At 36.6% G+C, this 14,045-nt stretch overlaps 1 protein-coding gene across 1 annotated transcript in view; it reads left to right on the top strand.

Annotated features, from left to right (window-relative positions):
• The window catches only part of DENND1A (DENN domain containing 1A), a 489,835-nt gene that overhangs the window by 104,121 nt on the left and 371,669 nt on the right, over positions 1 to 14,045 (top strand). Inside the window, 1 exon segment of the mRNA XM_024762246.1 lies at positions 13,422 to 13,471. Coding sequence (XP_024618014.1) covers positions 13,422 to 13,471 — 50 coding nt within the window.

Here is a 14,045-nt window from a genome sequence, read left to right as displayed (position 1 = left end):
TATATGTGTGTGTGTGGGGGGGTAGAAATGGAAAAGATAATTAAGATTGTTTTTAAATAAAATTGAGCTTACCAAAAATCATTTACTCTCATATCAACCTTGTGAAATATATAATATTGTTTCACATTGCTTTTATTCCTGGAATATTTTTATGTAATATTTTATACTTTTATTTATATAATATTCTAAGTATTATTAAATATTAGATATTTATATAATATTTTAAATGTCTAGTCTGCTTGTCTAGTAAATGCTGACCCAATTCTCAAAAGTCAGCTCAAATGTCACCAGCTCTGAGGAGTCTTTGATATCTCCTGGGTAGACCTGACAGTGCCTGCCTTTTTTCCTTGACCATGCTTTCAGAAACCTTAAAACCCGTTATTACACATACTTGTTTATGTATCCTTTCTCTCTCCCAGGCAGAAAGTCAGGGATTCTCTCCAGCTACATGTCCACATCTGTAGGACCTGGTACTGTACATGGATGCTAATAGGCCAAATATTTGATATATAATAATAAACAACCAAATAGTGTTCACACTGTGATCTTTGGGCTCAGAATTTGAACAAAGTAGGACAAACCAAAACATGCCTTTATTAAATCTCACCTTGCCTAACAGAGAGGAATTTAAGATTCTTATATTTGAGTATATTTCAAACATGATGCCTCGTTAGTAACATCTAGTTTTAGAAGTGTCAGCAGTAATTGATAAGAACATTATTTTTATTAGAGAACTCTACCAACCTGCCAGATACTTATCATTCCTAGAGATCTAAACCCCTGGTAAATTGAGAAATATTTTTGCATTTTTAAAATGTATCTGTTATAATAAACATTTAATGGCAGCTAAAATACTTTTCATTATTCACTTATTTCTTAACAAATATCATCCCCTCTAAAAATTTTAAGTGCCTTTTTTTGGGTATGTTTGGCCCAAAGAATAGTAGAAGGCAAGTATCCCCATGTTATATGAGATTTGGCTTTGGAAATGTTACTTTGGGCAAAGGCTTTACTTTTTCAGCATCATTTTTTTTCACCTATAAAACAAGGAAGTAATGAGGATTTTGTAGGAGAATTAGGCATGATGTGTACACAATACCTGCATTAGTCTAGTTTAATAAATGTTTTCTAATGTAGCGTGAGGAAAATGAAGCAAACGGAAGATTTTTGCCGTTTCCATGTCATTGTTGATGTCTAGTATTGCGCTAAGCCCTAGAATGTAGATAACTCCTTAATGTGGATAAAGAGCCTAGAGTCAAGAGATAAAAACTAACTCTTCTAACACCACTCCCCAGTTTCCCATTACAAGGCAGATGGAACATCTATTTGTTCTTTCAGTACCCTTCAGACAAGCCATGGTTTTCCCTCTCTCTAAGACTAATGACCATAGTATCCAATCCAGGACACTTGTGAGAGCAAAAGGAGGCACCATGATTACACAGAGATAATGAGCATAACCAGGATGTTCTGGGCAAGCTGGCACATAACGTTACCCTAACCTAAGACCTTTTGATACAACAAAAATCTTTTACTCCACTGCTGCAATTGGAAAGCAAGGTGGGAAGAGCTTGAGCTCCTAGGAGAATGAAGTTGGGTTTGAATCTTAGCTTTTCCATCACTATCTATTTCCAGTTAGGCAAGCTACTTCACCATTCTACCTGAAAGTAATTTTACTTGGCTTTCAAGGCCTCAGTTCATGTGTAAGAGGGTGATAATATCAACATCAGATTACTGGTAGGATCACTGAATATATGTAAAGCTTCTAGCACAGGATGTGACACTTATTAGCTGCTTTGTCAGTCTCCTTCCACTTGTCACTTAAGCCCCTCCAGAGTATTTGGGAAACAAAATATAGGCTGAAACAGAAGAAACGTAGGTAAATCAATTAGATACCTTAAATTGTACACATAATTCTTAGCTTTTAAGTCATAAATGGTAAACCCTTGACAGGAATGACTAATATTACATTTATACAGACTTTAATAGTTTTCTCTATTCCTTTCATTTTCTACATCAAGAATAAATATTGATTCTCTGACAAACTCAATTCTCCTTTGGTCCATGTGGTCTCACTGCTTTCCTATGAAGATTAAGCAAGAAGACATGTAGACTGTTAGGTTCTGAAGAGAGATTTAAGCTGGTCCTATTCAAATCTATTACAGTCCCTATGTTGCTGTCTTCAACCACAACCCCTCTCCCTGCTGCCAGGGTTATTATTAAGGCTCCTGTGTGAGGCTCCTCCTCCATCTCAGTGGTCTGACAGGCATCCAGTTGTGTGTCTGTCCCTTCCTGTGGAAACGGAGGGTCTTGAGATCTTTGGACAGTCTGATGATAGGAATGACGGCAATAGGAGTAGCATGGGAATTCAGGAGACAAGAGGAGCTCAGTGAGAATAGCTTCTGAATCCCCCTGGAATCTAGAAGACTTGGGAGTAGATAGCGGGGTTAGGAAATGACATGCAAGTGGGATGCAAAAGATTCAAACCCTCCTAGTGACTCCCAGTGCACAAGAATCAAGTCCAGACTCCTTAACATGCCCTCTAAGGCCACATGTGATTTGGCCTCTGCCAACCTGTCTAACCCCATCTTATGCCACTCTCTCCCTTGCCTCCTCTGATCCAACATGCCAGGCTTATTTTAGTTCTTTGAATGTGCCAAGGGCTGTTGTTCAGTGGCCCTTGCTCATGCTGTTATTTATTTACTTATTTTTGGCCTTCTTCTCCCTATCCCTCTTGCAATCTTTGGCTGGTAAACACCTGCTCATTCCTCAAGTCTCAGCTCAAAATGTCGCTTCCTGAGATGCCTTTCTTGACCCTTCCATCTAAATTCAGGCCCCTGTCTTTTTGTCTTAGAGCACTTTCTTCTGTTCTTTCACAGCTTCTGTCACAGTTCCAACAATGTATTAGTGTATTCCTTTGCATAGCATCTGTCTTTCAACTAGATCAAAAACTCCATGCAGACAGGGTCTTTAGCACATTGTCTGGTACTAAATATATTATTTTGCCTAGGGAAATGTATCGGTTTTCTTTTCTAAGATGACTTGGAAATATTCTTGATTTCTGGGGCTCCCTTGTCTCCTTCCTTGTTAATTGACACTTGGGAAGGTTTCTCCAGAGTTATTTTGAAATTCAACAACCACAGCAAATATTTGAATCAAAGTCACATGAATGGATCATCTGTCCCCCAGCAAGTGTTAGTAGTGAGATTCTTTCTTGTTCTGATGGGGTGAAAGAGATTAGCAGGCACCAGCTTACCAGGACCTAGATGGTACATCTGGATTTTCGACATGTTGCGCTTGAAGTAACTATGGGACATGGGGCAGAACTGTCAAAAGGCAGTTGGAATGGGCGCCCGGAGCTGGAGAGGTAGTTTATAAATGAAGATTTGAATTTGAGTCATTTACACAGTGATGGTAATTGAAATTAAAGTATAAGTAGACTATGTTAATGGAGGAGGATACAGAGAGAGAGGAAGGAAGATAAATTCCTGGGAATACATATAAGGGAAAGGAGTTGGGGGGGCAGAAATTGAGGAGTGAGAGAGGCAGGAAGAGGCCCTTCTACATCTAACAGAACGTTGGGTGTACATATAACATATTTGAGTGAATGTGGTGAGGAAAGCACCAGAAAAAGCTTTCTTCTCTTTTAATATTGCTTTTTAAAATATTGTAAACAATGGAATCACTTTGCTGTACAGCAGGAATTAACACAACATTGTAAATCAACTATACTTCAGTAAAATAAAATTTAAAAATATTATAAACAAAATAACTCTCAAATTGAAGAGCTCTTGAGAATCCAGAGAGCATGATTTATCTGTCAAGAAAACTCCTGGACCTAAACTGTAGTAGTGAACTGTTACTATAAGAAGGAATTGTTTCTCTGAAGAGTCCATGCCACAAAACAGCTGTGAATTCTGAGTAGTGGAAATATGTTTTCTTTTTAATTCTTTGTATTATTTTGTATTTTAAGTAATTTTTCCAAAAGAGAGTATGCAATAGACATTTGGCCATTTAGCAATAATCATGTGTGAATTGTTGGATCACCAGAGAACCAACATGATTGACATTGTCATTTTACCTTTCAGGAATTTCTAAATTTGAGTTTTGGGGTGTTCGTGAGTTTGTTTGGGTAATGGTGTGTGACCAGCTCCTTGACACTCTAGATCAGAGGTTGGGGCTGGTTTTTTGTGGCCTTTGAGCTAAGGTGATTTTTATCTTTTTTGAAGAGTTGGGAAAAAAAAAACAAACCAGAAGAATCTGTGACAGAGACCATAAGTGGCCCACAAAGCCTAAAATATTTACTACCTGATCCTTTATAGAAAAAGTTTGCTGAGTCTTTCTTTAGTTTGTAAGTTGTGTATGAAATAAACCAAAAATTTCATAAGAAAACCTCAAATGATGACTGCAGTTCCAGAATGTCTTACATGTCTTAAGGCTTTTCTTTTAAATAGTGACTTAGCTGTTAAATTATGAGAGCACATTTTCTTTGGTGATATATGAACTTGATTGATTGAAGACTGCCTTATGTGACTTGACAGTATGGTCAGAGGCCTTCGTACTATATGGTTTATCACAGAATAGTTCTGGAAAATGTTTAAACCTATTTCGGTTGTGTTTAGTTTATCCCAGGCAGCCTCAGGTAAACACTAGCATTGACGTGTTGGAGCAAGATATGTAAAGTGAAATAAAACATATATGTGGAATTGAATTATTTTCTTTGTATTTTGCTGGCCCTCTGAAGAGACATTTTCTAGCTGCAAAAGAGTAAAATCTTTGAGTATTAGATTTTAGAAAACTATTTGAATTGTATACTTTTTTATATCAATAGTGTTTCATATCACTTGCCTTCTGTCTTTGTAATGAGATGTCGTCGATCTATTCTGTTCTGAGTATAAATTTCCTCAGTTCTTGAATCCTCCTGATATTGTTCCATCAGAATTTGCAAGTTGTGGGAAATAAAAGTTGATTATGAAACAGTTCTGTAATTGGAAATGACTGTGAACCGAGGCCTTATCTAATCAATTGCTAAATAATTCCCTCTCAAAAGTGGATTTGATATTTACATTTTGATTTTCATATTCTGCTCACAGTGTTTGTTGACAGTGTCTGACATCCCCTGCCACTGGATAAATAAAGCCTATTATTTCCTTTTTAACATTTTAAGTGATTACTCTCATACAAGAGCTAAGGTTAAGTATATTATCAAGCTATCATCCTGTCTATTTGAAGAAGCTGGGAATCTTGATTAATATGCCTTGTTAACTGATGATTTCAGTTCCATACTGGTAGTGCTAGAATAATTTGTATAAACCAAGCAGTACAGATTCCTTATTTTAGCACTAAGACTTACAAAGGCTTCTTTTAGCAGCCTTTAATTTTGTACCTTTGTATGTGACATAGCCTGTGGCTGTGATAGCTACTGTGAATCTCCAGTTGTTTGGGGATGAAAGGAGGAGGCAGCTGGAAACTTGGTAGCTGCATCTAGCTGTCTACCTAGAGAAGGCCTTGATTTCAAGTTTATCTAAACAAGCTCGACTAATCCCAACTATCTAGGGGGATCCACTGTCAAAACAAGCAGCGTGGCCCTGAGGCAAACACAGCTATACAGAAATGAAGGCTGGGGCTTCCAATACTCTGATGACTGCATACTGGAGGCTTTTTTCCCCCCTGAAAGAGGGTAAGAGAGGTAGAATTTGCATAATGCCTTTTCATTGGAAACTTTTGGAAGGCTGACAGACCTCCAGCTTATAGATCTGTAGCCACAATACATAGTCTATAGGAGAATCCTTGAATGACCTAACCATATTGAAAGGAAATATAAAAGCGTCCAAGTATAGCCAAGTGAGAGAGGAAAAGAGGCTGATGCATTGTCTAACATCTGCTGTACTTCTCGTTAGTTTTGTTCTTTGCTATTCTGTGTGGACTTTGGAGAAGCCTAAGACAGCCTAACATGAATCCTATAATCTTCCTTCTGAATATTTATGTAGCGTGCCAGCTTCTAAGCTGTCCTTTGCGTTTTCCTACTTCCCCCTCATTTTCATGCTCTCAAATGAGGCCAACATTTCAAAAGCTAAATAAATGTTTGTGAATGTTTATAAAAGATTTGCATAAATTTGTCCTTGTCTGACAAAGATCACTTTTTTCTTATGCCAGTTCTGAAAAAAATTTTTTTAAGGTTTTGGTGCTTGTCTTGACAACAAAGTCCTGCATCCCAGAACAATGATTGCTGATTAAGTGGGTATGCAATTGTGATTGAATAGGCTTTCAAGATACTGGGTAAAAAGGCCTATCATCTGAAGGCTGAATTATAGAATTTAGAAAATGTTATCAGAAGTACACATTTAAATCTATTTTTTCGGTACCATATCATTAGGTTAGACAAAGGGTTCTTACAAGTTAAAGTATAACTACCCACGGTTTTAAAAAACCACTGTATAAATTTTAATAGTTAGAATGTTTCAGTAACTCAGAATGTCACTTTTCTTTCCTATGGTTGATCATATTTAAAAATAACTGTTAGACCTTTAGGGGCTTTTGGGAAACTGTAAGGCTACCAGTTGTACGTGTTAATATGGTTATTGGGATGGTAATCAGAGGAAATATACCAGGCAGTCCTTTAAGATATCTGAATGTACAGTCATACCTTGAGAAAATATAAACTACATGGAATATGTGTTAAGGCTTAATTATAGGACACACACACATACACACACACACACACACACACAGAGCCCAGATACTCATGCCGCCGATGTGTTTGCTGAATTCATTTATTTTTTAAAATTAGAATGGATTTTGTGGGGTGGCAAGGGATGTTGTGGGTAGAGGTGCTAATTTAGTTCAGAGATATTCGAAGATTGGCAGGAGAGAGAGGTAACAGCCAGTTCTGTTAGTCCTTTGGTTGTATTGGTTTAGAGGTTTAAGTTGTCATTAAGGCACAAACTAGAGCCACTTCTCTGACACAGTTTTTATCACATCTGCTAGGCTTGTGTCCCAAGAGGAGACGTGGAGAGCAGTGAATTCAGCATGGGCCCATTATCGACTGCTTTTTCGCGTGTTGTAAAAGCAGTGAGACCTCAGGGAGGCTTGGAGCCTCCTCCCGTGTAATGTCCAAGTCAGATTTGAAGGACTGGTGGCAGGAAAGCTTTGGCCTTGGGGTATGAATTCTAAGAAATAGAGGCACAATTAAGTTTAAAAAATTCAAGGACTTTGAGCTTGATAATGAAAGATTTTTTTCTAGACAAATGTAAGTAAAAAAGTTGCCCATCTGTGCACATTTTTGTGTGCATTTAAAATATTTAAAAGCTGACAGATTTTAAATGCTTATAAAGTAGTATTTCTATTAGTGTTCTTTTTTTTTTTTTTTAATAGTATCTTCCTGAGGGCAAGTTGCTTCTTCAGTGAAATCATGTTTGTAGTTTCACTGTTGGGACTCTGTTCCTTTGGTATGTGCTGACTTGTGTGTCCCCCACCAACCATTCCTCCCCCCCCGCCCCCGCATTTTCCCCAACCTTTCTTTCTTTTAGATAAATTCATAACATAAATGTTCAGATAATAGGATTTCAAATGTCTAAGGAAATGAACAAAGCAAAATATTGTAGAGTAATACTATTAAGTGCAAGGAATTATATTACCGATACCACTGAATGCTAATTGCAAGAGATTCAAACCAAATCATTTATTCATTTTCGAAGTATTTGAAACAGTGTCACAAAGTTTATTGGTGTTTAACATTGACCTTATAAATATAGCTCTCATTTTCAAACCTTTTGCTGTAAGGTTTAAAGTTAATAAAATGAAATCCGAGAATATAGAATGTTATATAATATCGTAATTTGGGGACAACTTTAAGTAATTTTTGAAGAAAGGGAAGGATACAAAAGGATAAAGTGATTGTGTTAAATTAAAAAAATTTTTGTATAAGATTCAGTATTTTTACTTTAGACTTCAAAGGTCATGAAGATTTACACTTAAAAGTAGTTCTAGAGGTGGCTCTTCTGCTGTTGTAAGCATTCCACCTATATACTTAGTGTCCTTGATAATTTAGATATAAAGTTTACATGATACATGGTACAGAAAATGGTGAATTTCTATATCTTATTGTAATTTAATTTTTGAATTACAACATTGACTATGCATATTAGATATTACACAAGTTAGCATAATGATAACATATGCATGACTCAAGATTAAAGTTTATAAAAAGTGAGCTGAGGGTAAATATTGAAGTATACCAAAGAAAAGAAGCAGACTCTGTAGCATTTGAGCAGCGTTGTTAGAAATTTGACCCGGCTTTTGTGTTTGGGTGTTGAAAGGCCTTTCTGTAAAATTCCTTATTCAAAGCCTTTTCTCATTGGAAAAAAATAAAAGTTTGGTTGTAACTATACTATGGATCTTGGGTTTAAGTTGACATTTATAGGGAAGGAGAAAAATTGTATTTCCTGTTTTCATATTTAGGAAATTTCTGGTCAACATTGTTGAACTTGGTGCTAATTAAGCTTCTAAGAACTTCTTACCATTCTGTTTTACTCTTCTGAATCATAAGCATTAAAACCTCTGTTAGCTTTCACTTGGAGTCCCTGGTTTTAACTTGAAATGGCTTAAGGTAGAAATTTTGCTAGCTTTTTTGTATGTTTGGATTTTGTGTGTGTTCTGTTTTTAACTTTCAACTTGAGTTTTGAGATCATCAATCAAAGCCTTTTCTTTCAAGTCAGTTGCACTGATCTCACTTGCAGGACTTAGAGGGTCAGCATTTACCTCATGCTATTAAAATTTTTTTTTTAAACATAGAAATAGAGTATTTTAGGAATTTGGGCTCCACAGATCTTTTCATCACACATCTACATTCTGAAATGAACAAATAAATTAGATATGAGAGACTCAGGAAATGCTCTCCTACTGTCTTCCTGCTTCTTCCTCCTTCACTCCTTTTTGGACAAAGGTGAATTATCGACCACTATACCAGCAATTTCCAAAGAGGGTGATTGTAGCTTTACATATTTTAAAATACATTAATTTATTCAAGCAGTCTCTTTGCTCTATTTAAATGTTTTCCTGCACACATTTTCTTTTTCCTTTTGGACTACTGAGAATGTGCCTCATCTCCCAACATTCTGTAACCCCAGTGGACATTATAATCAGCCTGCACTTTTGTCTTTCAGATGGCATTTATTTGTGGGGTGCGTATGTCTGTGTTTGACTGTCATTTGTTTTCATCTGCCAAATGCAACTAATTTTTGTTTATGGGTTTCAATGAAGTAATGAAAACAAAGTATTTGACATCTGAACTGATGGCTGTTGCAGTATCTCATACACCTTCCCACCCCGCACTCCAAATTCAGGGGGAATTGGTTTAGCCTCTCATTATTAATAATCCTTGTTAACTACATCAAATTTAGTCTTCGAAGTTTTGCCTCCAGATAGGATTCTATTATGGATAATATTATAAATGTAAAATTTTACCAGGTTTTTAAGGGAATAGCTCGGTTTCATTAGAACATAGTCAGCTTTGTCCGGATTGGAATAAGGTCCCTTGATGGGCCTTCTGACTGTATGAGAATTCAAACTGGGTGAAATGAATCCAAAGAAGACTGAGACGAAACTTGAATTCATTTCTGATTTTCACTTGCAAATGAATCCAGTGTTAGGGTTGTTGATTTCATATTTTGGTTCACACTCTGAGATTTGGTATCTCCTTGTGGGCAGAGCTTTGTAGATGTTGTTGCGTTTCTACTGCACTGTGCGATCTGCTGCTTAATATACCCATAACTGAAAGGTTAGTGCAACTGCCTGCCCTCCACGCTCCCCCCCTGCCCCTTCTGCTCTTACTTATTCCCACATGAAGTATTGTATATTGTGTTGGGAAGAAAAGCCCTTTTGGAAATTGCCTATTTCATAAATTGTCTGGTGACACAAAGGGGTTGAATTCTGTATTCTTGTCTCATTTATTTTGAAAACTTTGCTACTGAACTCACCTTAATCAATGAGCTCAGTGTTGTCTCCAATAAGTTATGTGTTGGATATATTGATTGGGAGGGATTTTAGAAAACCCGTCTGGGGTTTATAATGTCAGCAGTGTTTTGATTATGAAAAGAGTTGGAACCTGGGGACATGGAACCAGGTGGCAAATGTCCTAAAGCCAGTGGTGACATGGTGGACTGGTTCCCTCCTGGGATCTAGTTCATGCCCTGCACTTTAACTGTGGTGACTGGCTACTATAGATGCACTTTTTGCTCATTAAAATGTTAAAAAATCAAACTGTACATAAAAAGATTTGTGAAAATATAAACTTGGGAATTGATCTGGAGAGCTGGCACAATCTTCCCCACCCCCTGCCTTAGCAACGAGGTCATTTACATTTCATCAGCTGTATTGCATCTCCAAGATCCGATTTATGATTTACGTGGCAGTTGAGGTTGTACTGAGGCTGGTTGTCTGAAAGAGCTTGTGTAGGCAAGGGAGGGAGGGAGGGAGAAAGAGAGAGAGAGAGAGGAGAGAGAGAGAGAGAGAGAGAGAGAGAAGAAAACAGGAGAATTACTTTCTACAAAGAAAGTTCCCTAGCCAAAGACACAGGTTCAAGAGAGAAAAATGGGTTGGTAACTGGCTAGTGACTGTTTTCCCAGTAAAGTTAATATTGAAAGACTGTGGGACACTCTGCTATAAGCGTGATGCTCAACATATGTTTAGATCAGTGTTTTAAAGTCCCCTCTCTCAGAGAGTGGTACTTTTCATATTGAAGTAATTGTGTTTTTCTTTGGAAAGAGAGGTTAAGGTAGTTACCTGTTTATATATGGGGAAAACATCAGTATTAAGAAAAATTGGTTTATTTCAGCAGTTTTTATTTACAGGAAACATTACTTGTCTTCCCCTCCCTGTTCCTGTCCTCCCCTTCCCAAACTGAGAAGTTTGATTTTTCAGTTCTGATTGAGATAATGTGTGAGTTTGCCTAACACAGAGCAATGCTCATTTTTGTTTTCTCCTCTGACAGCACACTGCTGTGCTGTTTGACTTAAACTGGAATATCAAACTCTTGCAATATCACAAACATGAGGAAACATATTGTAATGCACAAACATGTGCCTACATTTGCCTATATTCCCTTCCCTCCCCCCCATCCCCCTGCCCCATTGCTTAATTAGACTTACCACTGCTTTCTTGGGTAAAAAGGAAAGCTCTTGGGAGGTGGGTTGTACTCAGCCTACATTGGGTATTTTGATATTTGTCCTAATATTATCTGACAGACAAGTTCATGGTTGCTTATTACTCTTGACATTAGAAAGTGGTAAGTAGTTTCTGTATTGTAGTGAGTAATAAGTTGGGCATATTAGATTTCTCTGACTCTGCTGTAGCCATGGGGGTCCTTTCTTTCAAAAATCTTGAGGGCTTTTGTCAGCTCAACTCCAGCATAGAGTAGAGGAGTACGTCTGCACCTGTAACTTTTGAAGGGTAAAGGATAAATGTCTTTGTAGCTGGTGTTCACAATGAGTGAGCACTGGGGACTGAGTTTTAGAGAATGCTTCGTACATAAACTAAAGTCAAGCAATGCTCTGTGGTATTTGAAACTTGATGTGAAAGGAATTTGTAAGGAATTTCTTTTTTTGTGTAAATCCTAAGAGTTTTGTTTATGGGGCTTATAATATATTTTATAATGAAAACTGCAGACATTAAAATGAATGTGTTGTATGATCTCTTTGCCAATATTTGCCTGATAATAACATTATGCATTGAAAAATTGCTATTGTTCTTCTGATTCCCCATTACCTATTGCAATTTATTTTACTATGAGTTTTAAAACAGTATGTGTACGGTCTTATGAATATGCCACATTATGAAATTAATTAATGTATCAGTAATGCCTCAGGCTATGCTGAAGTATTCTTACCCACCCTTTTTCATTTTTCACTTTTCTATTCCTTTACTGTATCATGACATGCCTTAACAGTGCTGTGATATACACCCAGCCCAAAATGATATTAAAAAAATAGGATATGCTCAATTGAATTATGTAGGCAGAACATGCTCTGGCAGAGAAAGTCAGTGTGCTTTCTGCTTCATTGAGTGGGTTATTAGATTGATGTGGTTTATTTCTTGAGTGATAGAACTGGTTTTAAAAATAAATGAAGCGAGAAGCATCAATTCAGTTAGCATTGATAATTCATTATTATTGGTTAGAAAAGTGCTACATTTGTAAACTGATCTTTAATTTATCACTTGGATTAGGATTTGCAATGGGCAGGTTTGTTTTAATTTGAACCAGCTTCTCAGTGACCGAAAAATGTGTTCTTCATTTTGTCTTGAAGTTGGATTTTAAATAGTTAAAAAGTAAATCAAATGCATGAAAGGAATACTTTTTTAAAATTTATAACATTGGTCTATGAACTTATGATAAGCACCAACTGTGGTCTGTCCAAGTCTGCAGTTAAAATTAAGTCAAGTTAGAGAAAATTCTGTGAAGGAAGTAATGATTAATTACTTGGGTCTATGTGTTGCTGTTTGTATATATTCTGTGTACGTGAAATGTATCTATTGGGAAAAGTCACACACCACTGTATGTTGTGTCTCATATAGTATTCTTAATGTTAGAAGTTTCTCTTTTATGAATAAGTCTTTGAAATGTCACTCTGGGGTTTTTTTTGTACCCTTTTTGTATACTTCCCCTGAGTAATGTGCTTGGTTTTATGTACCTACATATTTGTAAAAAGACATTTAAACTGGTAGTTTGCTTTGGATTTTTATAAATTACAAGCAGGTAAGTGTGTTCCATTTTGATAATGACGTTTAATGATAATGACTAAAAATACTGCACACTTAAAATTGTTATAGTTTGATTACAAAATAAATTCATGCCAGAAATGGCAACTTCTTTATAAAGTAAGTAAATAAAGTTTTAAACTCTAAAAATATGTAGTTGACAATGTTCGGGGACAATTATCTTCCAGTTGGTTTTCTATTTTGCTTGTGATTTGGCCTATTGATGTTGGGAAGCGTTGTCTAATCCTGGCCCCCTCTGTTCCTAGGTAACAGGCAAAAACGGTGCCAGCAACAGCGGCCCTGCCAGGCCAAACCCATGTGGCTCGGTGTTATTCACTCTGATCCATATGGTCAGGCTGGAGATGGTCCCTGGAGGGGTGTTAACACTCAGCAACCCACCCGCCTCCCTCCCTTCAGAGCTTTCCTGCATGGCTCCTGCTGCTTGCCCATGTGTGATTCTTGATTAATTTTTCATTTTTAATGAAGTTTGATCATGTTTATTATTTCTCATGATTGACTGCCTGGTACTCCTCCCATGTAATTGATAAAGCCCATATTTCTTCATCTGTCTCCTCTTTCTTTAGGGTAAAGTTGCTAGATTGTGTGCCATGGTTAATGTTAGATTTATTGGTCCCATTAGATGTATAAATTATCTCTCTTTCTCTCCACAGGAAGTTCTACAGACTTTGACCAAGTTTTGTTTCCCCTTCTATGTGGACAGGTAGTGTCAGCTTTTCAAACTTTACTAGAAAAAAAAGTGTCAATAAACCTGCTATGGAAAATAAAAACCATACCATTCTTAACATTCTGTCTGTTTAACCATGATTTAAAACACCTATGTTCCAAGGAGAGTTGCAGTATTCTCCTTTCCCGGGGATTTTATTGACACTATCAAAAAGTTTAAAGCCTAGAGCTTTGCATTGGTTAGTTTGTGAGATATATTTTGCATGACATTAAATTTTTTATTTTGGTTATCAGACTCAAACCATGATTAAGAATGGTTGGTATTTAATTCAGTGCTATTTAATTTTTATTGAAATAGGAATATATTTGACTTAACCAAGTAGTATTGTGTAACTCCATGGCCTTATGAGTATTATGTAGACTTTGTTTTTCTTAGACTTCAACTTAAAATTTAAATCAGCATAGGCCCAACTTGTTTAAAGGTGTTCAGCTATTTAAAAAGCACATTGCCAAATAGTGTCTTGCATTTTGTTTAGGTGTCTAAGAATGGTATCTCTGGGGAAATAAGCATTTTCAGTAGATTTCTAGACTAAAAAATAAAAATCATCTAA

The sequence above is a fragment of the Neophocaena asiaeorientalis genome, unplaced genomic scaffold (assembly GCF_003031525.2).
Source record: "Neophocaena asiaeorientalis asiaeorientalis breed wild unplaced genomic scaffold, Neophocaena_asiaeorientalis_V1.1 scaffold78, whole genome shotgun sequence".
NCBI lineage: Eukaryota > Metazoa > Chordata > Mammalia > Artiodactyla > Phocoenidae > Neophocaena > Neophocaena asiaeorientalis.
This window is presented reverse-complemented; position numbering and strand designations above follow the sequence as displayed.